Below are 27,770 nucleotides of genomic sequence, written 5' to 3'. Positions count from 1 at the left end.
GCATTATATAAGAATTCTGTTATACTCCAAAGCAAAGGTGGCAATCCGAGGGACAAAATGAGTTTTCTAGGAAGTTATTACGAATTATTCTAGTGATAATTTTCCTTCTAATTTTCTGTTTACTTGCAGTATTTTATCCAGTATTGCTTCAAAGAAGAGGGATTCTTCCAAAAAGCCTTTTGAGGCCTTTCTGAATGTCAGAATTGTTTTGAGTTTTCTTAAACTAAATGAAAAAGGGCTCATGCTAGCGGCTCAGCACTGGAAGTTTTTGATAATGCTGATCCATTGCAGTAGTAGGTACACATGTGACACAGTGGTGGTTTATTTTGCTGCTGCAGACTGGGATCATTACAGTGAGTGATCCAAACTTAATTTTTAGGTACGCTGTCTGCCACTCTTCTGGCTGCTTTCCCATTTGGCATCACTATGAATATCTATAGAGGGCACAGAGGAACAGTTTACATAAATTGCAGTAAAATGGAAACGTGTGTTGCTTGTGCTGCACAGCCAGTGCTGTAACAAGGCACTCCCTTTGGCCATGCTCTGCCATGCTTTGAAGATTCCCTTCAATAATGCAGGACACAGTGACTTCAGTTTTCTTCTGAAGATCGGGAGATTTCTTCTGATGTTGTCATTATACATAGAACTTCTGCCAAACATATGGAAATGTAGGAACTGACTGCCTCATCTGGTTTGCTGCCCTGTTTTTGACACTGTCAACATGAGACCTTTCAGAGGAAGTTCAGAGGGAGCCCTGGTGAATAATTATGAGCAGGCTCATTTTGTTATTAGTACTTTACAATTTATGGTGCCTTACTAAACAAACATTTATCCTCACATGCAAAAAAGAAATCAGCATTTAACTATTAATGTTGTTCTGATTTAATTAACTGCTGGAGCAAAGCTGTTCTCAGCATCTTCTATTGTGTTAATAAAGATCCTTTCCATAATTTGTTTTCCAGCTCCTCCCATACAGCACAGTGCTGTATCTGATAATTTTCTGCTGAGTTTTTGTGGGTGCTGGGCTGGGCAGGCTGGGTGCACCTGGGCAGTGAGAGCTGTTGGCTGGGGTGAGTGGAACAGGATGGTTTGTCCTGACTGCTGCCCCTCCTTGGCACGTGAGCCCCAGGGCAGGTCTGTGTTCAGGCAGTTTGAGCCTGAAGTAAGTCTCAGCCTGAGCTAGGTGTCCTGTGGTGCTTGGGAGTCACCCAGCGCTGCAGTGCTGTTGTGTTACTCAGTCATATTTGGAAAAATACTTCAGCAGGAAAGAAAAAAAAAAAGATCTACAAAGTCCTGTATGTCTGATTCCAGAGAAATTACCCCCTGCTTAATTTCAGTAATCTTTCTGGAAAGTCAGCTTTTTCCCTCACATGTGTAACAACCTAGCACTGATGATACTGGAGTGCTGCTAATGGACATTTTCCCTAATCTGTATCACCTTACTGGGCAAGGATCAGGTGATAATAAATCATTATATAATAGGAAGAGTCTGATTATTCCCAGCCATGATTCCTGCAAAATCATCTGAACACTGCATTGTCCTCTCCTTGGGATGGTCCATCCTTAAACGTGTGCCTTGCTGGATGGGATTCTCCCCAAATGATCATGTGATAGTTGGCAATAATGTGCTCTGGTACAGTCACACATGGGAATCTCTAGGAAGAAATAAAAACCCCCAGAATATGGATTATAAATCACATTATTTTAAAATTCAGTGTTTTTTGAGGGTCTGACATATCTTTTGAGGCTGGCAATATTGCGATTATGATATAATACAATGGTAAGTATAATCATTAATTGTTCTACCCCAGGTAGCTGGGATGAGTTTTTTAGGGGTTGAGCTTTTAATCCTGGAGGGAGAAAAAATTAATTTATTCATGCAGTATCAAAACATGAAAAGAGTGGGAAGAAACAGAAGAAGCTGTCAATGATCTGAGAGTTTTTCAGTCAATTTTGTTTCAAAGTTAACCTCCAAAGTCTTTTTCCAATATGTGAACAAAAGTTTCTAAACCCAATGTATAATTTAATAGTATATATAAACATGCATATTAGCAGCAGTGCATCTTGCAAACCTGCAGTCCTGTTTTAAGCTGGAGCTTTATATTTAAACTTTCAACCAAGACCAGAACAAAGGACTTACAGATTTTTCTCAGGAATGACAGATATGTAATGATTTTAACACATACATTAAAACCAGAAAATATTTTGGAAAAAATAAAAATACTATCAAACTGACATGTCTTAGAATGACACATTTTTTTTCTTTAGTGTTATTCAGGAGGGTGAAGTAGGACTCCACGTTCCTCTGGATGCCATTTGGGAGATTTCTACAAAATGTACTGCAAGGAGCCAAGGAGGGCTTTCAGTGATTTGCCTGTGAGATAGGGACACTACCAGCTGCAGAGATCTTACCTAAAGTATTTCTGCATTTCTCAGTGCTGTGTTGTTCTCTCCTCAATTGCTTGGAAAGATGCACTGATTTAATATTAATTTCTTTGTACAAGCACTCTGTTAATTATTCTGCACATATTGAACCAGGAATAATGTCGTGTTTTCATCAAAGCTCTGCAAAAATTCTGCATTTTAAAATGCACAGCTGGTGATCTTCCTTCCAACAGTGTGAAATGCACATTCAGGAGGAAATGGGAATCTGAGCATACTGACATTACAGTAACAGCTACTTAGGTAAGGTGTTTAACTAGGCTGAATAAGTCTTCTGCTTAGGACAAGTTTCCTTTATAAATGTAATGTTTGAATCACAAGTTTCCTGTTAGTGGTGAAAGGCAGGATATTAAATTGCAATGATACAATATATACACGATACATTCTCAAATGGAAGTCACTCAGCTGTGCCATCTGGATATTAACCATGCGACATTGCCAGGTGAAACTCCTTACTTCACCCACATCTCATGGACCAGATGTTGCAAGAAAAATTCTTGCACTGGAAGAATTCTTTCTACTGCTCTGCACCTCAGGGAGTGTGATGTACCATGGGGATTGTGCCTTCCACACCTTATTGAGTAACATTTTCCCTGCCACTTTTTTTTCTGCGGGAAAAAATATCATATAAATCAGAAAGTATTTAAGAAATAAAACCTGTTTCTGAAAACTAAAATAGTTTTAGCTGAGAAGTATGACATTTTGGTCATACATTTGTTCCATACATGGAAATTCTTGCATAATCTGTGTTTGAGGAATATTTAAGATAGCTTCTAAACATTTAGGAAAGAAAATGGAAAGACTTTGTAGGCAGTTCTCATGAACACTGAATATTAAAGAATTATGAGCTACATTCTAACTTCCTTTTTTTTTTGCAGATGGTCCTGTGTCAGTGGGAATGAGTATGGACATTGCAAGCATTGATACAATATCAGAAATAAATATGGTAAAGTAGTTTTTGCAATCTTTTTTTTTGCTTGTTGATAAGATCATGTGCTTACAGCTGCTGGCAATATGACTTTGGGTTTGTCTCCTTGTGAAGACAGTATGGGTTAGGAGGTGGAATTCTCTTTTTCACGACACATAGTGTTTATAACACTATAATAAGCATAGAAATGCAGCTGTGAATCCCACCTCTCACAGATACAAACAGAAAGCTGCTACTGAGTATTAATCTTAATGAGAAGCATGTGGATCAGTTCTTATTTTCCAGCTGAAATGTCTAAACCGTTATGCATTTCATAAAAATGAAGATGTATTCATGTGCCTTTGAAGCCACTCTCCCTATGATTAGATACAGCTGAATTCAGGCTGTTTTTCTCTTCTATTGTTGCTGTCACACATTAATTTGTTCCAGCTGTGTTTCATTTAATTTGTATCATTTGTTCTTGAACAAACTATGAAATGGAATGTACTTTTCTACTTAAAGATCCATTGGTACACAGAAATAAGAAGAAAAAATAATTAATCAGATATTAAATATGAGTGTATTAGTAATTAGTAATTATTAGTTACTATTTAGAAAGGGGAAATAAGGTCAGAACTAAAGATGAATTTATAATCTTGATAAAAACACATCATAAAATCAAAATTTGTTTTAAAAGTGTTAAGAAATAATGGGATCTTAAGGTAGGACTCCAAGGCGTATCTAAATTGAAGGGGAATTGGACTGAATGCTGTGTTCAAGGTCTTGATAAATTTGGTACCACTGTTTCCCTTGTGATGCTAAAAAGACAAATTGTGCTAAAAGATTCCTTTTCTGTTTCACTAACTTTTTTTGTCTATATGAATTTATTTAACTTCTTGCCATGTGCTCTTAAAAATTCTTTATTTACTAGCTTATGTGAACAAAATGAGATTTGGAACCACTTACATAAATCATTCTAAAACTTTGAGGTTTGCAGAGCCAGATTATCTGCTTACAAAGCTCTGATGACTTCAGCTGATTCATAGCCCTGACTAAGGCCAGCAGCTTTTACTGTAAATGACCATTAGAACAAAATCTACCAACCTCACATGGAGTGCCAGAAAATTTGGCAGAATTCAGTACAGTTGCTCTTGGAGTGCCAGGGACATGGAGAATCACAGTTTGTGCCCAGCAGCTGTTTCCATGTACTTCTGTAAAAGTGAATACAACACAGGCTCTCTTTGTATGATAATTTTGATTTTCTCTTTCAGGACTACACAGCCACCATATTTCTCAGGCAGAGATGGACTGATGAGAGGCTTTGTTTTGATGGCAATAAGAGCTTGAGCTTAGATGGTCGACTTGTGGAAATGCTTTGGGTACCAGATACCTTTATAGTTGATTCAAAAAAGTCTTTTCTTCATGATGTCACTGTTGAGAATCGTCTTATAAGGATATACCCTAATGGAACAGTCTTGTATGCTATCAGGTATGTAAATACCATCAGCCTTTATGATTGTGTTTACTTATGTTTTAAACTTCCCAAGTTCTACTTAAGAAAATGGGTCTGTTTGCAAAAGTAGGGTCTTGTATTTTATGAATACATGATATTCTTGATCAATATGAATAAGTTCTTAAATTCAGTAATAGATCTTCCCTAAATATCCTTTTGCTTTCATGCAGGCTGAACACAGGAATTGCATGTTGCCATTCCAGTTTGCAGTGAAGCCATCACAGGGGAAAGCAAGCTGTGATGATGGACTTGCATGATTTATTGTGAATTACCCTTTGTAAAAGGTTTTGATAAATATAGCAAAATCTTAAAATATATTGCAAATAACAAAGGAAAATGTGCACTGGAAATGAGAAGGGAGCAAAGGGTGGCCTTTTTAGACTGTCACTGAACTCAGCTGTTCTGCTGTGGTTTCTGGTTGGGATTGTATTACTCTTGTACATTAGATACCAGTAAATAATGGATTTTTTTTCCCCTCACAATAGATATTAGGCTGAAAATATTATTTCAAGAAGGATACACAGCATTTTTTATTTTTACTGATGAACATTTTTCTCCTATTAATACTTAGAAAACTTTTTTTCCCTGAAGGATCACTACAACTGTTTCATGCAGCATGGATCTGACTAAATATCCAATGGATAAGCAGACATGTACTTTGCAACTGGAGAGCTGTAAGTCACTTCATCCTTATTGTTTCATACAATTAGAAAAATATCTGTGATCTATTTCTGCTAGATATTACCAGAGTGGCTGGCATTTTCCTAAAAGGCAAGGGACAGGGACATTATGTGGCCAGTCCCTGCTGAATTACAGTGGTATCTGTGTGCAAAGATGTGTGCACATATGTGCACATGCCATCACTGAAAATAGCATGGCAGTACTGAACTGCTGCAGTGCTAATTAATGAGTGAGCAAAATCTCACGGGCTTGGTTTTGCAGTGCATCCTGCAGTTACTGTCTTGGTCTTCAGAGGGAGTTCTGTGAGCAGGCATTGTCTAGCACAGATGAGATAGGGTTTTTTTCCCTTTCAGAGAGTATGTAATTTTTTCTCCCTGAGATAAAATTCCTTTAGGAAAGAAAGAAATCAGAATAAGGCTTCTTTGTAAGGCATGTAGTTCGTATTTAATAATTTGCCATTTTCAGATCTTGCTCTGACTTATTTCATTGTCTCTGTGTCAGTGCCCTGGTAAAAAATGTGATCAATTGATGAATAAGAGTAAATATATTTTTTCATTTTATCAATCAATATCCTCATATTTTCCTTGAAATAGGTTCTCTAATACTTTGTAGGCATGGTTACTTTGCAAACACATAAACATGTACTTTTTAAATTAAATGTTTGCTATTATTCATATGACAAGACTCTAGAAAATAATTTTTGCAGGGGATAACATAGAAGAATAACCAGTTCTGTAAGATGAAAATACATATTTAAAATATGTTCCAATACATGCTCAAAATCTTTTGGAAGGCTTTCCAGTACTTGTCAAGTTTTATTCTGTATCTTTTCAGAAGTGTGTATTGTTCATCTCTTGTTGTTAATGACCAATCAGATTGCCACAAAGTTTCATTTTAGACAGAGACACAAAGGAAATGAACCCAAAACCTTCTTCACACAGGCATCCCTCTAGAACAAGCAGCTTTATGAGAGCTGTTTAACAAACAGTGGTTTGAATTGTAATTGGGATTTGTCTTTATTTTCCTTTGGAAGAGCATATTGGTAAATCAATGTATATAGATTTAAATCAACAGCACTGCCTAATGAGTCATTTAGTATTTTCTCTAGTTCCAGAATGAAATACATGTCCCACAGGAATTTACAATTTATTTGACAGGATTAAAAAAATAAAAAGGAGAATTCCCCATATAATTAAAACCAAGCTTTTTTCAGATTGATTCCATCTGCTTTTTGAACAGCACACAAGTGTCTCCTGTCCAAGGGGAAAACCCAGTGCCACAACAAATGCTCCCATTACATTGGTGTTTAGTTTTGAGGAAAACAGCAACAAATACAAAAAGGAAAGAGTGTGCCTTGGGCTTTTCTCATCAATGCACTGCAGTCCTTTCTTTTGGGTAGGCTGGAAATGGGGTTTGCTTCCCCATGTGATAAGCTATGTTAATTTATAGATGAATAATGTCATCATCCTCCTGGCACACTGCTTGCCAAGATCATTACCTGGGTTTAAGAATTGTGAATGCAGACATGCACACACGTCTGCACAAATATTGATGCTTGCAAATAAAATGTAAAATCTACAGCAAATATTTGAACTGAAACAAAGAGTAAGGCTTTTATTAAGTGATTATTAATATAAGGACAAATATGTCATGATATTATGGAGTAATGGCTTTACCCCATAAAGCATCCCCAGTGACCTTTCCAACATTCTTTTCTGCTATTGCTAGTTAGTAACTTTAATTGACTTGTACTTTCTACATAGCAAAACACATTTTGGCCAACATATTATTGCATTTTTCCCCCCTTATTGCAACACTTTAGAAGGTAATGCTGGCATTTGTTAGGAAACAGAGACTTGGCACTCTGAGTCTCTTGATATGAGTGCTGTGACATTTGGGAGAGTGGAGGGATCCTGCCTTGGTTGGTGCTGCCAAGGGGGATTCCTGCTCTCTGCCATGTGGCAGGGAACACCACCATTCATCCTTGCTGGGCTGAAGGGTTTGTCCTCACATTTCCCTCACATAGACCCCCAGTCCAAATACATATTCATGTCTTGGGCCCATCTCTGAAATTTTATTTATTTTTGAACTTGTCCTTTACCATTCATTCAGTGAAGAGCCATGTGAAGGCACTTAACTTGTGCTTGACAATCAGTGAAAATTAAAATTAGCGACAGAAAGGTAAAGAAACTAATTTGTATTAGGCATTATGAATGTTTAATCCCAAATTTACTATTCCTGTAGTTAACCCTATTGACATTAGCAGCTCATACTCTATCAACAATGTACAGGAATGAGACATTCTGGGCTTGAGGAATTAGCTAGGATAAAAACTCAGTGTCACATAAAGAGAATAGAGATTACTTGTAAAAGCCAAATAACATGGGCTTAAGGATTTTGTCTCTATAAACTTTTGAAATGTTTTATAATTAGTAAAATGTTAATCCCTTGAATAAAGAACAACTTTGCACAGAGGGAGCTCTGTACTATTTAACTTTACTGACTATTGGGAAGGCTCTCTCAGTAAAAATTCTTCTTAAGAGTTTTGGAATTATTATACTCAAAGAATCTTCATAGGAAGGATCACCCAAACTTACTAATTGTTCCACTAATGAGAATATTCTGGAACAAAAGCAAAATAACCTCTGTTTCAAAATATGCTCGTTATCATTCATGTGGGCACCAAGAACTTATCCTGTCTCACAGAACTTGGAAGGCTGAATATCTTATGAAAAACAAAAAGGAGTTTACTGTGGTACTCTCTAGTTCTTTGGACTTTATTTAAATGTCTGTAGTTCATTTATACTGAAAGGAAGTAAAACAAATCCATGGCCGAAATCACGCATAAAACCTGGTTATATGAGCCTCCTTGTTTTGACTAAGGACAATGCAATCATTTGTTTATAGAAAATGTTACTTCTATTTTACATCTCACAAATCTTGGAAATTTCCCAGAATATGGTTTTAGGGAATTGAAAACTTAGCTTGGATGCATATGCTTTTGGCTTGGTCTTTTGACACAAAATTGTTTTGGCTTTAATTGCTATAAATGTGATAATGTGAGCAGAGATTCCAGGCCATGACACCTTTTCATATAACTGCCAGTGATAGTGAAAACAAAATTTACATTTAAAGAATCAACAGAGAAAAATTTTTAAGGTGAAATTGTCATTTAATAGATAACCAGCCCAGTGTTTCCTTACAATAAAATTTATGAACTCCTTTTTTTTCCTGCATGAGATAGCTGGATAAATCAGTTCTGTTTTGTCATTGCAAGAAAAAAATCCCAATAACTTAAAAATATTAAAAGACACTTTTGTTTTTGTTTTAATACATCTCTTTTTTTCTGTGATTTTAGAGCTTTGTTCTTTTTGCAGCATATACCCTTGTGCAATGTATTGCATTATTGTCTCACTGTAATTTACTTAACAGTTGACTAAAGTCTAAAAATAATCATCAGCTCATGTTTCTGTTCCCTAAGCTGAGCTATTAACTTGCACAATATAAATCTGTCAAATACAAGAATGATTGATCTAAGTAAGCTAAAGAAAAAAGATGTTCAAATGCTCCCTGTTAACATGTAAATTACATTAACATAATCTTGAATTAATCAAATACACTAGTCTGTAAAGTGGCTGCCTTTTATATAAGGGGGAAAAGCTACAGAGGTATTTTAGCTGTGATTGTGCTGCACATTGACAAGTGTGTGCAAAACACAGTTGCCTTCTGATAGATGATTCATCCAGCTCCTAATTACTGCTTGAAGGTTAAGAGGGAACCTCCTGGGGCCCCTGAAGCGTGCCATGCTGTTGAGCCTGCAGAAACATCAGCTCTAAGCTGGTGTCCTTGGCAAGTATCCGAGCTCCTCAGCCAAAACCTTGTCCCAAGTGATGATTCAAGCTCAGGTTGGAGCCCAGCACCAGTGAGCAGCAGCTGTGCTGCTCTCCCCATCCTTCATCTCTATGGGAATGAGGACCAATGCTGAGAAACAGCATTTGGGATGCAACACACGGCACATTTCATGTCCAGTCAAAATGCTGGCAAGTGCAGTAATTCATAAAAGCTCTATTTTCTTAGAGCCTAATAGCTTTTGCCTTTAGAATACCAGGTGGTACTAATCTATTTTATTAGTTTGTCATTTATACTGAAATAGAAGATATAAAAAGACCACGTCCAAAACCATCAGCTTTTAACTTACAAGATTTTGCATGGTATTGGAAATTTTGTCGTGAACAGGCATTACAATCTGCCAAAACCCATCATTGTTTATGTCTAATTGCACTTCCACAAATAAGAAACAGCTGAACCATAAGTGTGCTCAACACAAATTAATTATTGCACAAAATAAACACAATTGTTGGCTTGTGTCTCACTACAGGGGGTTATAACATCAATGATGTCATGTTTTACTGGACCAGAGGAAATGATTCAGTTCGAGGTTTGGACACACTCCAGCTGGCACAGTACACAGTAGAAGACCACTTTACCTCTGTAACTGAAGCTGTGTATGAGACAGGTAAAAACACCCCTAAAACACTTTCTGGGTGCAGTTTTGAACTATGGCTTTGGAAACAGAGCAGCTTAAAGAACTGAGCACACTGCTTTCTGTTAGGATGACAGTTTTCCATTCTTGAAACTGTAAATACTTTCCAAGTTACAAGCAGAAACCAAACTAATATAAAGACTGAGCATTTTCTTGGAGGCCACACATTATCTAAAGAATTACAAACAAGAACCTACTGCTCCTTCCATATGTCAGGGAGAGCTCTTTTGGAGAAAGAGGAGCATGCAATTGGGCATTTAAATTGGAGCAGACCAGGGACCTTGGGGTATCCAGCTCAGATCAGCCATTCTGGCTTTACAAGGCAAGTCAAAAGCCTCTATTCATCTGTGGAAATTCCAAGAATATGCTGTGTGCTTTCACAGCTGCAGGAATTTGAGTTTCATGGCTACTGCTTGTAGGAGTTGCTCTGTTTGTGTGGCAGCCTGTGCCCAGCCTGGTGGGCAGCAGGAAGGAGATTGCCTGACCTGAGGTTCCTGTGCCCAGGGAAGGGTCGGGAGCCTTTCCCCAGACCTGCTCCTCTGCCCACCTTAGGAATCTGCTGTAGAAAGTTTCCTCCAACTGCAGGGCTTAACCTCAGAGAACAGTGTGCTCTTGATTATTTTCCAGAGATTTTGAAAGGGATTTCAGAGAGGTCAAGACCTGCCAAACTGTTTTGTTCTTTGAGTTACTCTCAGGCCCTTCATTGCTGCTCTTCACTGTGTACCCAGTTTCTCTTCTGCTCAAGTCAGCACACCCACACAAGGGTGTGATCTTTAAATCAAGACACACACATCCTTCAAAACTGCAGTTTCACCAGAGGACATGTTTCTAATTCTGAATCACAGAGATAAACTTTCTCTATTCCATTATTGGGTATTTCTGCTTTAATAACACAACACAGAGAAACATGTGATCTAATTTCAGGTATTAATTCAGGCTAAAGAATTGAAGTTCTCTAAATGGATGTAAAAGTATAAATTAAATACCAGCAGGCTTGAAGATCACAGAATTTCTTGCTACTTGTGTAAGTGACATCTGCTTGCCTTCCTCTTTACAGCTTCTGAGTAAGCAGCATCAGGTTCAATGAATGAATAATCTTTTACTGCTGTTCATCCCAGAAGGGTATTAGGACCTGTTCACCATACAGGAAAGGGGAAGAGGAAACCTGCTTAATTCCTATCACATTCTATCACAGAATCAGGAGTTTAAAGACAAAAAAAAAAGTTTGTTTGTTTTGTTTGTTTGTTTTGGTTGGTTGGTTTTTGGTTTTGTTTGTTGTTTAACTAAATTGACTAAAACCTATTTCCAGTTAGAGTTGAAGAGGTATGATCAGATCAGAACTGTGCTCTTCTTCCAGTAAATGATGCTGTTTTCCTCCCTTTGTCTTGGCAGGAATCAAATGTATGAAGTCAAAAGCCACTTTTTGTTTTAATTATATGTTTTAAGACGTACAAATTAATTCAATTAAAATTTCTCACACCAGCTTGTTCCAGTTCTCCTATTCAAGACAGCCATGTTATCAAGTGCTCGGCAGTGCTTTTAAAATTTAATCCCTGAATCCTCTTAATTTTCTACTGAGTCATTCTGAACTAGGTGCTATTTTCTACAGTTTTTTTGGAAAGCAGTGCCTACTGTAGGCCATATTAAAAGAAAAAAGCAACCAGATTATGGAGCTGTGTAATCAATTTTGAAATGAGAAATGATGTTTTGCATTTCCTCATTACCATTAATAGATATGAGAGTAGCTTATAAATAACAATAACATTATAAATAGCAGCTATTTATTACCACTACAATTCAAAGGGCTAAAGCTAAAGTTATGAGAAGAGCTGTGTGCAGTATTTCCTAACACAGCAAAAAAAGCAATCAGGGTTTGATACTCTGTGAACATGAACAGGCAGTACAGCTGCTGTGCAAGTGAAATATTGTACAGCAGTGCAAAACCCAAGTTCAGTACAGCCACTGACAGAGCCAAATTTAAAATGCAGTCAGCAAAATTCCTGCATAAGTAACTTCAGTAAATTTAAGAAAAGGACACTGAGGATTAATCTTGTTTGTAGAACAGCATGTATCACATAATAGTAATCACATTACTGTAATCACATAATAGTAAGTCACTTTGAATAATGTTAGCTAGATTTCTGGCTAGGGTTTGGTGTTGATTTCGTTTTGGTACAGAACAATTTCATTTTGGACATGGGTAATTTAATTGTTAGAACCATTTCCTACATGTCTTTAACTATAGTCCTCATTCTTTGTACACTGATAAACTCTTGGACTCCCAAACCATATTATCTGCATCATTTTAGCTGTCCAGCCAACACCAGCTGCATTCTCAGAGTAATAAATACTAATATAAAAAGCTTGCTTTTCTTACTGGAAAAACATAAAAGCAATGAAGAACTGTTACAGTGTAGCTTTTTGTAGAAATAATCATAGAAATAAGGCTGAAATACATTTAAAAATTCATTTAATCTATTCTTGTGTCACAAGGCAAGGTCATCTATATCTGCAGCCTACTTCCTGACAGATGTTTCTAGGAGTAAGTCAGACAAACCTCCACAGTGTCTGCTTCACAGCCTCCCTAGATGATTTTTTTCCTGGTGTTTATTACACGCATATTTTCCTCATGTCTAATCTTGATCTCCCTTGCTGCATTTCAAACCCATTATGTGGATATTGAAGACAAATGTCCTGCTTTTTTTCAGCAGCCTTTTCACTGTATCAAGACGGATACATCTTTTCTCAGACCAGCAATTTTCCTCTTTTTTAATTCATATAAGCAATTTTCTAGATGCACTGTCTTTGCTATTGTTCACCCATTGAATTTTCATCTCTTTGCTGATATGCAGCACCCAAAAATGGGTTCCCATTAGATATCCTCTGAGGATGGAAAGGTTTACTTAATATGTTCCATGAAATCTGTTCCTCTTTATGCATTCTAGGCTGATATTTGCCTTTCTTAAAGAAAATTATCATGCATTTTTGACCTTGTTCCTCTAGTGATTCCTCCTAGTTCTCTGACTCCTTTTTTGCCCTGTATCCACATGTACCCTGAGCTCTGGGAGATGATGATTCCCATCTGAGTGCAGGACTTCATACTTGTTGAATTCCCCTGTTTTACTTGCGTTATAATCGTTGGTGAGATATTTTTGAACTCCAGTCCTGTTCTCGAACGTGCTAACTCCACTCCTAACACACTCATACTATGTCATCATGTTAGGGAGCAGTTTTGGGCACAGGACAGACCCTATGTGTTCCCACTTCATAAATGCTTCTATTTTCACAGCAAGTAATAGCTAATTAATCTCAGTTTCCAATTTTAGTCGGAGAAAGAAGAAAAACATAATTTAAAACTTCATGCTAATTGACTGTTAGCTTTTTTCCCCAGCATCTTTCCTTAAGTCTTTCACCCACTGCTCAGCCCTCCTGTCAAGTCCTTGGCAGCAGCAGGAATGAAGAGGCTCAGCTTGCTCAGGTCTAGTCTGATGCTGAGTGCTCATCCCAGAAGGCAGAGAGAGGCAAGGCAGGCAGGCAGGGCTCTCAGCGCACGGCCCCACTTGGAAAATGTCAAGTCAACAAACTGCCATATTCAAATGGCATTATTTTGGCAGAACAGAAGGAAAGAAGAGACAGAAGCATAAATTCAATCTCTGCTCCTTGATGCACAAAGACAAGATATTTGCTCTGTTAAAAGCGCTGCAAAAGGAGCTGGCTGCTGTTCTTGTCTGCAGTCGCTGCCAGGGGTTTGATGTCTGTCTCAAATCCTGCTTGAGCCTCCTTGGGCTAGAGGCCCCTCAGCCCTTGTGTGGCTGTGCAGGGCTGAAGCTCTGTGGTCCCCAGGCCAGTGCCTGTTGTCAGCTTCTCAATGTCACAGCCAAGCCAGTGAGCAGTTGCACTTATTTATTATTACTGATCTGAAATCAAAATGTATACAAAATATATATAGATTACATGAAGTCTGTATAAGAGTGTATGTTGATCAGTCATGGTCTCTTTCTAAATAGAAGCACTGCTTGCTTTGTCCTACAGGCTCACCTGCAATTTCCCAAGATTCAGGAGATTATTTAGTTAATAATCAAGTTTTTCTAGGTTTTTCAGTACTTTTCCTTTTGAGATATGGTGTGCTGAATATCTTCCCCCATTCCCTTTATCTGTTCCTTTATTGTCTCTAATTGCTCTCCAGCTGTTACTTCTGAGAACATATTCTTTGCCATACAGGGCTCACAAAGAATCCCAGAGGTATTCGTAATAATCTTACCTGGTGAGTCTTCAGTCAGCCTCACCTAAGATTTAAACAATTACCTATGCATATCTGTCTATTATCATGTTATGTTCAATTTACTTCTCTTAGGTCACAACATCCCTCTTTGTAAACAAGCTTTTCCACTTGAGTTGGTATTTTCCATCATGAGTTGTTTCTGAGATTCTTCTGCAGTGTAGAACAGTTTAGAAAGAAAATAAATTTGGAAATTTTGAAAAAGTTACAGTAACATAAACTCATATAAAAATGCAATTAATGGAAAGAATATTAGGAAACATTCTTTTATTAACTCCTCTGAAGTTCTTTATAGCATAGACATAAATATACCTCAACACTTGAAAAACTTTCAGTGGCATAATTTTTTCTGGTTTTTTTGTTGTTTTTTTTGTTAGGTAAGCTAAGTGGATAAATTTGTATACACATACACACTACATGAAAGGCTTTGTTGCATTCTTAGGAAATCTGAATTTCAAACTTATTTTTTGTAAAGCATTTTTATTAAGATGAAACACTTGTTGAGAAGCCCAGCCTGAACTTTCATTTCCTTTAGTTCACCTCTGAAAAGCAAGTAAGAAAGGGGTAGTTTGTAAGATCCAGACTATGAAGGACAGAAGACTGTTTTTTTTCTGAGGGAGCGGCAAAAAAGCTGTAATAGCATATTAGTAATTTATATTGGCACCCTTAGCATCCTGCAACAGTCAGAGAATTGCATTTCAGTTGCACAACTTATTTACTGTGTAAAAGTGGGGACATTCTGATTATTCACTGCCCATGTTCATTGTAAACAAGCAGTAACAAAATTGCATACTGAAACCTACATTTTCAGTGTATGTAAAATCTATTTTAAGCTCTCCTGTCTTCTGCCCTTAGAAGAGGCAAGATGAGAAGGAGATGATGCATTGGTAGAACTGCACTGAGTGAGTTGTGTGAGTTGTACATCACACGTCTGAGCAGACACCCAAGGGGTTAGCATAAATAATTCATGAGAGAGAAAAGGATGCTCTTTGTGCCTGGCTGCACACCTCTGTGCAGGGCACCAAAGTGCTTCTTGCATAAAGAGTGATGTGGAGCAGTCTTTTACTGGAGTAGAGTTCAGCAGAAAGTCCACAGGAAGTGGTTGTGGGGAAGATGGTCCCATCCCAAAGCACTTAGAGTGGAAATTAGGAACTGCTGCCAGTATTTATAGAGAATCAGTCCTTCCTTAGTTACCTCTGCTGGGACCATTCACTGGTCAGAAATGCTGCAGAAAAGATCAAAGGTGCAGCATTCTGCCATCAGCTGGGAACAGATGGCACAGAAAAATGGGAAAATCAGAAAATGAATGACCTAGGGTGAAAAGAAAGCTTGTTCAGGTTTATATATTTCTCAAGCAGTGCAGCAATAGTTATTGTTGATAGAATCATTAGTGGCAAGTCTATACAAAGTGTCTGATAATCAAAACTGTAAATTAGAATATAATTTTAAAAGCCAAAAGCCAAACTTCAATGCCAAATTATAAAATGACATAAACAAGTTTTTATTGCCTTCAGAAAGATCTGACTCAGACCTAGGCCTAGGCCTGCTCAGCTACTGACTAAAGCCTGTGCAGATATAAATTTTATGGTGCTTTAACAACAGTGGTCAGCTGGACCTTCTCCTTTTTCGGGTACTTAGCAGTAGAGGGGGTTAGAGTAGGTATGGAGACTGTCATCTGATGTTTGGATTTGTTCTTCATCTACAAGTTAGAGCTACTGTCTACTTCTGTACTTCTGCTCTCTCATAAATTCTATAAAGCCTGCATTACTCAGCTGAATTTTCTTTTGCTTTGGGGTCATTAAGTAGAATACCTCACCTTGAGGTGTGTTTAGAGTGTAAATATTGACAGTCATTTAGGTTCAGGTTCATCTGAGAAACTGTTACACAGAGCAATTCAATACTTTGATAAGTGCTAATGCTGTGCCTTTGCTGCAGTTGGATATCTGCACAGAAATTATTTCTATCATGTTAACAAATTTAAATCAGAGCAGTCTCACACTGAGGTGACATTCATCATGGGCCAGAAACTTGAAAGAAAAAACATATTTTCATTTTAATGCAAGTATTTTGTTGTCAAGCAAGTGGCAAACTTGACAGTTTTGAGGAGTTAATTTGAGCTGTACTTGAGTTAACTCTAGTAAAGTCAGGACTAGGATTTCATGAACCTGTTTCAATTTTGTTCTGGCTGATGGCACCATGTGCCAGTCAAAGGCAATGAGATACAGCATTGCTCTCTCACATGCAGCTCACGCAACAGGAGCAGCAAATCTGTTCTTTTTAAAGATGATAACTTCTGGTACATGTGTGGTGTAGATGAAAAAGGGACTGCAATATTTCCCTATCTTCATTTTATCCCATTGCTCATTTCTTTAGCATAAGTGTGCGCTGAATACTTTTTCTCGACTACTGATTCCTTCAGTTTATTACAGGAGGAGCTCTGATGATTTCTATATATAGGTTGCTTCAAAATTTCCATTATAAAAGCTCTTCTGAACTCTTTAGAGAAATGCTGACACTATTATTATCACGTCCATGATATGTCTTTGGATTCTGGCAAGAAGAAAGCCTTAAGGTTAGAGAAATGTCTCTTTTTTGTTCCCCAAAAAACCACTTAGCTATAAGCTGTTACATCTCTATTTCTCCTTTTTCACATTACTTCAGAAATTTCTGGCATAGGAAAAAATAATAACACCAGAATATTCAAAGGACTTGTCTAAACTTGGAAATTGTGAACTGTGGCTTTTAAATCTGATATTTTGAAGTAACTTCACATGTATGCACTTAACTTTTATACTGAGGTAAATAGAGATACAGTTGTAGGGCAGTAACAAGGAGAGGGTGTTATTGTATGGCTGTATTGGCTGTTTCAGAGTTTTCCTTCTTAACAACGAGTTCTTCTGAGGCTGAACCGCAGGAAATCCCCAGGTGCCTGTGGCACTCTGCAGGAAGGATGGTCTGGTCTCTTCACTCCCCTTTGCTGGGCACATCCTTCCCTGTGGTCAGCACAGAAGCCCAGCACAAGCAGTTTCTGTGGAATATCTGGAATATTCTCTTTCCCTACAGGTGCTTTGTGCTGCAGCCTTTTGTTGTACAGACTCAGAGCTTTCCCTTTGCCCCGCGCCCATTTCAGAGCACGGCGGGCGCAGACAGGGAGGGTAAGGTCGCACAGTCATCTGTGAGTTTTTCACTCCCTGACTTCTGAGTGCTTTACTTTGGTCTCCATACACTCAAAACCAGTTTTGGTGAGCAAAATGACATTTATTGAAACAACTGTATTGGTAAAAGTCACAGCCTTGGTAGAGGTACACTGGTGTAATGTCCCTCTTTTCACATAAAAATGTGATAATGGTGTAAAACATGTTTGTACCTCTTGCCTCATGGAGATAATTGAACTGTTATGTTTGTACCCTTTCTTTCAGTTGGATACTTTAGGATTTCAATATACTGAATTGACAAAGAAAAACCCTAAATATAGTGTATTTTTTCCTTTGGAAGGAGAAAGAACTGACTACCAGAGGACTATTTAGTTTATTTAGTAATCTCTTCCCTATTTAGTAGGGAGGAGATGCTCAATGTCGCAGAAAACTGAAAACAAGTTAATATTAGAAATTAGGCATTGATTCTTAGCAAAGAGAATTATTTACCAAGAGAAATGGTGTGTGTCTAGGTATCCTCAGACTAAGTCTTCACATCTGTGTGAAAGGTGGGCTCTATTCCAACCAAAATTATTTAGTTCAAAGCAAGGGATGATTAAGGAAATTTAGTGGCTTGTGATTAGGGTCAGACTACATAATGCAATTCCTTCTGTTTTAAAAATCCTGTTATTGTTCTCTTGATGCAATATATACAATGCTTTTAAAAATTGAAATTTAGCCATCCATTTTCTCATCCAGGAGCAATAAGACATTTCTTGGCATCCACTGCTTGCATTTCAGGCTTTTAAAAGTGCTCTTCTTTGTGTCTCACAGCACACCTGAGGGATGCACAAATAGCCTGTCTGTGCCTATATTGCTGTTGCTGAAGTGAATTCACTGTTCTGTAGTTCTGTCCTGACTCACAGCAGGCAGCACTGGAAGCAGATATTGGTGCCAGAAAATAGGTTTTGTATTAAATAGCAGAAGCCAAAGCTATTGGACTACAGAGCATTAGTCTCTCACTGATATCTCACTGGCATGCAAATGTTAAAATGATTTTGTAAAAGCTTAATAACACTTAATTTGTAACCTGGAACTTCAGAACAAGAAGTCTTTTCTGCCCCTTTAAAAAGCAAGATTTTGTTTTCCTGTAATGCATTGAACTGGTAACGATTTCAACACAGCCAATTTTTGCTCAGTTAGGGAGCTGGATAAGAAATTCAGGCTTTGCTTATGAGTGTGCTATCCCCTCATGAAGCACAGTTCTGTATTTGACTCTATGATCAAAAGTTCATCTTCTGGAAATCACTGACTTAGAAGGAAATAATTTGAGCCACAACAGTGACACTGCTCAGAGCAGCACAAACATTCTAATGTGCTAATACAAAGGAAAAATAGATAATGAGGATGCAAAGATACTGCTTGGGTTTAAGTGGAATGTGAGAGGTAGGTCAGCAATGTCAGAGCAGGTACCCTCAATCCACATCTTGAGCAATAGTAAATGAAAAGCAAAACAAACTGGATATGTGAGATAGTTAAAAGTAAGAACCCATGAAATGACAATCCTTACTGCTCTAGTTTGTACAGTAGCTCACTTGTTGTATGAATAGCAGCAGCTAAATCCATATGCAATTTCAAATTTCCTTGCCTTGTGTTGTATGGTGAAACATCAACTTCATGCATCGATGGATTTATTTTTTCCTTCACTAATCCTCATTTAATTTCCAATTCAAGGTGTCTTTAATAAAACTCTGGATATGGTGACTGGATGTTATATATTTGATTGTTTCCTTCAGTTCAGAGTCTTCAATCTGAATTTTTCAGTGCCGTGTTTAATTTTTACAAGCTTGTTTGTTAAGCCTTTTCCACATTGTAGCCCACCAAAGTAATACAGGTTGTTATTTCAAGGATCTTTTCAATAATTGCACCTTCACTGTTTTTTTCCCTGCTCCTTCCCCAGGACGTTACCCAAAACTTGTGTTTCACTTTGAACTCAAGAGAAACATCTTGTATTTCATATTAGAGACATATGTGCCATCAATCCTTCTGGTTGTGCTCTCCTGGGTGTCATTTTGGATAAGCCAGTCATCGGTTCCAGCCAGAATCTGCATAGGTGAGAAGCTGATAAACCAACCCAAACCAGCCCAAACCAGGGTCATTGAGACTCCTTCTCTATTGCACATACTTGGCATCCATGTCCTGAAGTTGCAAACACTTCTGAGTTTTATGGAATTACTTTTTGGGTTGTCCATACTCAGTGCATCATGTGGATTCCCCTTAAAGCATTGCTATTCTTTAGCTAAGAAAATTACCTTTGGCAGCTACAGGAAGGAGACTTATAGGCAGAGGAGGCCACCGAAAGCAAAGGAAAAAACTGTAATTTTGGAAATAATTTAAACATATTCAAATACATGGCATGCACAGACAATTGTGAGGCTTTTGTGAGGTCTCACCATACATACTAATTAACACATGAATAGCAAGAGAATTATAAGAGATTAAATATAATTAATTTCAAAGAAAGGATATTCTGAAAGGGAGAGAATGCAAATCAGGTTTGATCAAACTGCAGGTGGGATGGAAAAAATACTCCTACAGAACAGGGAATAAAGAAGGATTTCACATTGGATGAGGCCAGTGGGCAACTACACTGAGAAAAATGATATCTGAATATTTTAAAGGGACCTTTTGCATAGAAATAGTCTTTCACTTCAGAAAAATGATATCTGAATATTTTAAAGGGACCTTTTCCATAGATTTGCAATAATAATGTGTTAATCATAATTATATATTCCATGACACCAAAATCTCTCTCATTTTAATTCCTAGTCTTCTCAGCTTTGCTAACATTTTCTGTTACTCTTTTTAAGCTTTTAACTTAAGTGTCACAAGTTAATTTTAAAGTCTTCTTCCTAAAACATGACCCATTAAATACTGTGGCATCCTAGGAGTTTCAGGTCCAGGGAAAACTCTCCTGCAGTAGGGCCCTTGCAGCAGAGGCCCTCAGTGCCATCTGTGTTGTACTAGAACATATATTTTTCAATTCCACAGGTGTCACCACAGTCCTTACGATGACAACACTGATGATGGGAGCCAGGACTTCACTCCCAAATGCTAATTGCTTTATTAAGGCAATTGATGTGTACCTGGGTATCTGCTTCAGCTTCATCTTTGGAGCATTGTTAGAGTATGCTGTGACTCATTTCTGCACTCTGCATCAACTCAGCTCAAAGGAGCTTCCAAAGGTAAATTAATTATTTGGTGTTGTTCTACAAACTGGATTTAAATTACATTTGCTAAAAAGAATTAATTATCTTAACACTAATGGTAAATGTATTTAAGGTAGTTTCTTTTTTAGAATTAGGGCAGGGAAACATAATAATCTTGAGAAAAAGAAAAAATATTTGTATACCTGGAGCTTTTCTGGAAGAGACCAAACACACTGAAGCACTCTTCCTTCTCTCTTTTGGTATGGACTTTATGGCTACATATAAAATGTTCTGGATGTCTCACAAAAATCACTGGCACTTCTTGTCTCCCAGGCAATAGCATTAACTCACAGTTCAAAAATTGGGCTGAGCTTGGTGCCTTGATCCTACTGCAATACAGAAAAAAAAGAGTTTATAGCATTCCATGATATGAAACCTGCGCATGCATGGAACATGATTCAGTCTCCTGGCAGATGCCTTCATGTGCTGGGTGCATCAGGTCCCTGTAGCTTTCTGCTCTCAACTTCTCTTTCAACAGCTGCACCTGAAGTCAGACTGGGATGCATTTTCCCTTCTGCATCATTATTATAACAGTGCTTTTGTGGCTCTAAAGAGTTTCTCACAACTCTGAAATGCTGTGAAATGTACTTAAAATAAAAATGGATGAAATCAACATAGGTATGTTTTGAGTCTGATGGTTGCTGAAATAATGAGGACAGGTTCATGAAGAGGTTTTGTCACATCTTCCATCTCCAGTGTATAGCAGTGCTTTCATAAGCAAGGAAAAATAAATCACAAGGAAGCTGAAAGATGATTGTCTTGCAGCTTTTAATTATGGAACTGAACCTAATATGCATGATAAAGAAAAACTTAAGCAGCTTATGAAATTTCTGGATTAATAGAAAAAAGTAAAACATGGAAAATGAGAATAATAGGAAGGAAAAAAAAGGCAGAAAGAAGTTTGGTTGAGTGCTGTAGGGATAAATGACCAGAAGCAGAAATATTGTTAACTGTTTAAGCCAAATTAGAACAGAGCATCACAAATACCTGAGCAAAGCTCCTCAATATACTCAAGAAACAGGATATTGAGCTCAAGTGGAGGAGCTTCAAAACCTTTTGAAGATTGGGCAATACGTGGATAGGGAGGGTTATGTCTTGATAGTTAATCAATTAATGAGATTTTGGCTGTTTGGATGAAAGATAGGTACTGCAAATGCACAAGAATATGTTAAAAGCTGTTGTTGGGTCTAGGTGTGTGAAGAAAGACTGCAAAATGGACACAAAGCTGAGCCACCCCAGTGGGTTTTATGAGATAACGTCTGTCAGGGATTGTCTGCAAATGGGCAAACACTCATTTCAAGTGAGGATTTGAGTGGAAAGCCTATAAGTAATTTTTATTGGCAAGGTAACATCAGTGACAATTCCCTGTGAGCATATCCATCTTGTGATGTAAGTGGTTGTCATTTTGCTCATAGTGTACAGAAAAAAAAGCTGCTTGGAGGTTTGGGTAAGAAAGTAGTGTTTCAGTGCTTGGATGATTAAGCATCTTTGGATCTGTGAAGGGCACTTATGCTGTCCTTGCCTTCACCTGCCTCTGTCAGATTCCCTTTCATCTGGAGCAGGTACTCATGCTTGCAGATGGGCTGGACATGGGAACTTTTAGCCTTCAAAAATGTGCATGGAAGTATGTGGAGGTACAGCTGTAAAATGAGAAAGGAAAGTTTTGTGATGACCTTCATGACCAGAAGAAATAGTCTTTCACTTCAGGCTTGTTTCCTGCCTTCTGCTGGGCATCAGGAGTGAGCAAGCAAGCCAAATGCACTTCTTGCCCACACAAACATAGGGGTATAAGAGAAGGAACAGTTTTTTGGTCCTAGATCAGCTTGTGACTCTGTAGAATAAGGAAAATGCTTGTCATGTCCTTTTCCTACTGTAGGCAAGGGCAAGCACCGCTTACTGATCTGGGTGTTATGGAGACCACACCTGACTTGTATTTCTCATTTCTTGTTATAAAAACAAAAACATCGCAAGGGCAAAAATACCAGCTAAAATCTCATGTCACTGTCTAGCAGGTACTTAGCAATTTATGTGTGAGTATCGTCACTGTGAATGTGTTGTCCTCATTAGCGTATTCTCTTGTGGACACAGGTTAATTGGAAATCTCACGTCCCAGTTTGTTATTCCCATATGTGAGCTGATAGAAAATTTGCACTCAGAATTATGTAAATAAATGTAGGAGGTGAAATGGAAATGTCACCCTCTCTCTTGTATAGAAATTAGTTGTACTCACTTGCTTCCCGCTTTGCTCTTTGAAGAAGTTGGGCACAGGCGTATCAAACCCTTCTGAAGCCCCTGAGAGCTCCAGTTTTGAACATAAACTGGTGAAAGAGCTCATCATATCCATGCTCTTGCAATGTTTCCCATCATGTGAACCAGGAGCCACAGAGACACCTTCAAAGCTAATGGCAAAAGCAGAGGAACCACCTGCTGCAAGGGAGGTCAGGCAGAATGTGCCATTCACATCAGCTCCAGAACAGCAGGCTGCTTCAAAGGAGAGGTTGCTTCTCCTCAGTTTCTTCTCTTTTGTACAAAGGCATTAATTGTGTCCTCTTACAAAGCACAGAAATATTCCTTGGGTTTCCTTTGTCTTTTACCTAAACCTCCACTGTTAAGGCAGAATGGAGAACAGTTTGAAAACTGCAAATCATTTTATAAGTGTGATATTCAGCCTCTGTGGTATTTCTGTGCAAGCCTCATGCAGTCTTTATGAGCGCCACATAAGCTCCAGGTGTGCAACACTCTGGTTTGAAATATTTTTAAGCTTGAGCAGCTTTATTATCCAGTGAAAGTGGCAACTTTCCTCCAATTCTGTTGGCTCTTGGATGTCAGCAAACACTTCACTTAGTGTAAACAGCAGCCCCAGTATCAGGTGTCATAGACAGTGCTTTTTGGGTGATGTACAGCATCTTTCCTGAATGGTACCGATTTGGTGTCTAAATAGAGCCCTCCTTAGTGCCAGCTGCCATTTCCTCATTGACAGCTGGCATCCAGAAAAAACCTAGTGTGACATTTAAAACTGGAGCCACAGCTGAACACTCACAGCACAATTTCTTTTTTTGATACAGTGTAAACTGGCTCAGTCTTTCATCATGCTCAGTTCTTCATAACAGTCTGGAAAAGTCCCTTGATAAACCCACTCTATAAGACTGCAGTTTTTATAAATTAGCAGGTATGGTTCTCTAGACTAGCTCTCTCCTTTCCAAGCTATGTGATCCAGCACTTTTGCTGTAACCTCCCCTCTGTTTTACAAGAGCCCAGCCTTGTTGCACTGCAGATAGAATCCTGTACATATGCACTGCTTATGGTATTTTCTGCTTAAGTGAGAACTGCCCCTTGGGGAGCTGAAAGGAGTCAGGAACAGCCTCATAACACATCAGCCTCCTGGGAATCGCTCACATGCATTGTGAGAAAGGAGAAGTGGCACGTACACAATGTCCTTTCATGCTCTGAAATAAAACTAATTCTCAACAACTGATAGCCAGCCCTACCTGAGAGAAAAATGGACTCTTAAACTGAGCAATGCCCCAAATCCTGATGGTTTTGAAGTACAGATGTCATAATGAAAAATGAAAGCAGGGGAAAAAAGTCGGGACTCTTCTGTCAGGTTTCTTTATTTTATTAACCTTTGAAGTACTGAGTGCATTCATGAGGTTGTTGCTCTGGTGCCTCATTTCAAGTGCCAGGCACTGCTGACAAAGGCTCCTCTGCCATCCCCAGCACTCCCCTCAGCTGCCTGGACTTTTTGAAGCAGAAGAGAGAGATTTTTATAACAGAGTCAGGCCTCAAGTGAAAACTTGAGGTTTGAATTTTAGTACTACCCTGGGGATTATGTGAGGTTCAGACTGGAGTTTTATGGATTGAACCTCTTAATGCTTTATAGGCAGATTCTCGTCCCAGCCTTTCAGAGGTGTGGGAGGCCATGTGGAGGATGACCAAGGTTTTTTGGTAATTGTATTTTTAGGATGATATGTGTGTCATCCTAAAAACTACGTTTGAGCTATGTTTATGTCTCAAATAAAATATCCTCCCCCTTTTTTATTTTTTTTAATTGAAAGTGGAAAGCTGCATTAATCCCTTTTCTACTGCCATTTGTTCTGCTTCACTGATTCACAGCAGCTTGAGGACATTGTACAGACTCCACTTTAATTTTCAAGGGTGTCAGTAATTTTAGATGAAGAAGACAGGGCTCGTGCTGTACACATGCACCCTGGGCAGAAGAGCAATTCTGTACCAGCATGGAGACCACTTAGGTGGCTTAATTGGCTTTCTTTGACTTTAATAGCTGGGTATACCTAAATGAGCTTTTTGTCTGGCTGCACATGGGGATGTACATCTTAACCTTTCAAAAGTTTGTCCTTGTGTAAACTGTTTCTTTTCATGATGCAAATGGAAAAAAAGCAAGTTGCTCAGAAGAAAGAGATTCTGCATTCTACACTTCACAAATAATTTTTTTAGACTTGTCTTACATTTATGCCACCTACTGATTTGGGGGATAATAAAACTATCAGGAGAAAATAAAAGTTATATATATACCTACCTGAATTAAAATGACCCCTCCTCAAAGTATACATAATAAGGTTTAGTTTAGATACAAAATTGGAGCCGGTCTTTGTAGCTCGTTTCTGCTGGTGTCTCTACAATATCTCAAGCCAAACTGAGTACCCCAGAAATTCCAAGGAAGTTTTAGAGCTGAAGCTGCAGCTGATGTCTAATCCTGTGTCCTCTGAGTCAGTAACAGAAAACCCACTGACTTCAAAGGGTGAAAATTTCATACATGAACTTTATGGCTCTGAGCCATTTCTAATCAGAGAAACAAAACCCACCAGAAGGCTTATACAACATTCTCCAAAGACCTGTCTTGATGCAGTGAAGCACATAAAAATATTCTTAACCCTAGCATAACTTTGAACTTAAAGCACGAGTTTCAGGACTTGACAGAAAGTATCACAAGCTATTTAGTATTAAGTCAGCTGTGGGTGGGGCTTGTCCCTCTTTGTTTTTAAAGTCACTTGATTTTTGTCACAAAGCACCAGAAGGAGGTAGCCAGTTGCACACAAGGAGAGTGTCTTCCATCCTGGGGTGCTGGATTTGGGGTGCAGCCAGCTCAGCTGCCTGGTCTGGCAGCTCCCCCACCCTCTCCATCTCCAGGCTGGGGCTTTGTCTTCACACTTTCTAGGCTCTAACCTTTGCCAGTATTTGCCCTGAGCAGAAGACAGTTTACTGTTGTGCCTTTCAGGGATTTGCTGCTATCTTAAGTAAAGTTCCTTGTCCATATTTGAACAAATCCAGATTTTCTTGACAGTGCTTCAAAAGTCTTTGCTGTATAGCGTTGCTTGAGTCAATGTTTTCCCCATAAATGGAGGCTTTGAGAGAGAGCTGAAAGGAGCTGCCAGTGCATGCAAGTGCTTGTCCTTGAAGTTGAGGAGTGAAACATAGGAGGAGTCAGAGGAAAAATCCCATTTGCTGCAGCTCTAAATAATCAGGTGATGAAACATGCACTTAAGTACCTGCTGTTGTGTTCCCCATCAGATTATTGATGATGATGATGATGAAGAAGAGAAGAATGCAGTCCTGGCAGCAGTGACAAACAGTTGCAGTGCCCCTGACAATACAAACAAGACTGATTCAAACAAAAGCAAACAAAGCAGCAGTGACAGAAAAAGGGAGAGGAATCAACACAGAGTGTGTAGTTCAGCAATGTCGGTAATGAAAAGACTTTTCTGTATCTTTGACTGTTTCCATGTTAAAAACCCTTACCACATAGACAACTATGCCAGATTCTCTTTCCCATTATCATTCATCATAATTAATGTACTTTATTGGGTGTATTATTTGTATTTCTAAATATTTTATTTTGTAATATTTGTTTAAAGTTTAGAAAGTGGACATGGGAGGGGAAGTTGCCGAAAAATGGAGAAATTACATTTGGATAAAGGGATATAAAAGGACATGCCACCTTTTCAAGTGTATCTGAAAATTTTGTTAACTCACTTTTCTGCATTTAAATGTCTGTCATCCAAAACTGGCTTTGTATTAGCATGCATGTCCCAAAGTACTTATCAAAGGCCAATAAGTCCTTTTTAAAAAATATTTAATGATCAACTTTGTAAAATAAGAGTTATATTATACTTGTTTCTGAACTCCATTGAATAAATGTAAAAATGAAATTAAATGTTGTTTTCTGCTTTCTGTACTCAGTTCCTTCTAGTTTTGTCAATTATGCATACATTTTCCAGATTATATAAGAAAATGTTTAATGGCAGATGAAAGTGGTTTTGTTATTTAGCAATAAACATTTCTGAAGACATGAGCTACCAAACAAATAATCTGATCATCTTTGTAAGGTCACAAATACATATTAAGATCCCTCTACATCTTTAGACACCACTCCCATAGGCATCAATGGCTTTTCTCTGTAAGTGCAGGGCAGACTGCAGAAATGGACTGGAGCCAAAAGGTTTAAATCCAGAGAGATGTATTTCTGTGAGTGAGGATTTAGTTGTTCACCAATCCTTAATGGAAAATGGTAATTTATCCTGACATTTATACTCTGTACTCTGCTCAGTCACAACTGCCTGGGTAACTACTATGTAGAGGGAAAATTTGATATGCTTAATTTTCAGCTTAGTAAATCCTCTTGAACTACACGCAGTTAAAAAAATTTCACATAAAGGTGGAAAACTTCTTGAATAGAAAAGAAAACCCTGTCTGTGTGATAGCTCTTGGTAAGATAGGAGAAGTTTTACACAGATAAAATGATGACCCTCATGAGAGAATGGTTACAGGTGATGAAAAACCATTGCAGTCTTTCCAAGTGGTTACTTCAGTGACAGATCTACAAGCCTGTCTCCTGCACTGCAAGCATGAAAGTTGAAAGGTGCTTATTATTATACATTTCTCCTGACCATAATGTATGTCTCTGTTGTATATATGGGTATAAATGTGTGCATGTGCTATTATGCACTGTGTATTTCTGATGATCAGACTGCACACATGCAAGTG

The 27,770-nt window shown here is 38.2% G+C and overlaps 1 protein-coding gene across 1 annotated transcript in view; it reads left to right on the top strand.

The window, feature by feature from the left end:
* The window catches only part of LOC139599192 (gamma-aminobutyric acid receptor subunit pi-like), a 45,844-nt gene extending 18,889 nt beyond the window's left edge, over positions 1-26,955 (top strand). The window contains exons 4-10 of the mRNA XM_071446267.1: positions 3,321-3,388; positions 4,621-4,838; positions 5,454-5,536; positions 9,922-10,059; positions 19,460-19,612; positions 20,551-20,744; positions 26,298-26,955. Coding sequence (XP_071302368.1) covers positions 3,321-3,388; positions 4,621-4,838; positions 5,454-5,536; positions 9,922-10,059; positions 19,460-19,612; positions 20,551-20,744; positions 26,298-26,612 — 1,169 coding nt within the window. The 3' untranslated portion in view covers positions 26,613-26,955. The remainder of the gene's footprint in view (positions 1-3,320; positions 3,389-4,620; positions 4,839-5,453; positions 5,537-9,921; positions 10,060-19,459; positions 19,613-20,550; positions 20,745-26,297) is intronic.
* The last annotated feature ends 815 nt before the right edge of the window (positions 26,956-27,770 follow it).

The sequence above is a fragment of the Agelaius tricolor genome, unplaced genomic scaffold, assembly GCF_023055355.1.
Source record: "Agelaius tricolor isolate 1412-34295 unplaced genomic scaffold, bAgeTri1.0.p SCAF_22, whole genome shotgun sequence".
NCBI lineage: Eukaryota > Metazoa > Chordata > Aves > Passeriformes > Icteridae > Agelaius > Agelaius tricolor.
The sequence above is the reverse complement of the archived record's forward strand: the minus strand, read 5'-3'. Positions and strand labels throughout refer to the sequence as shown.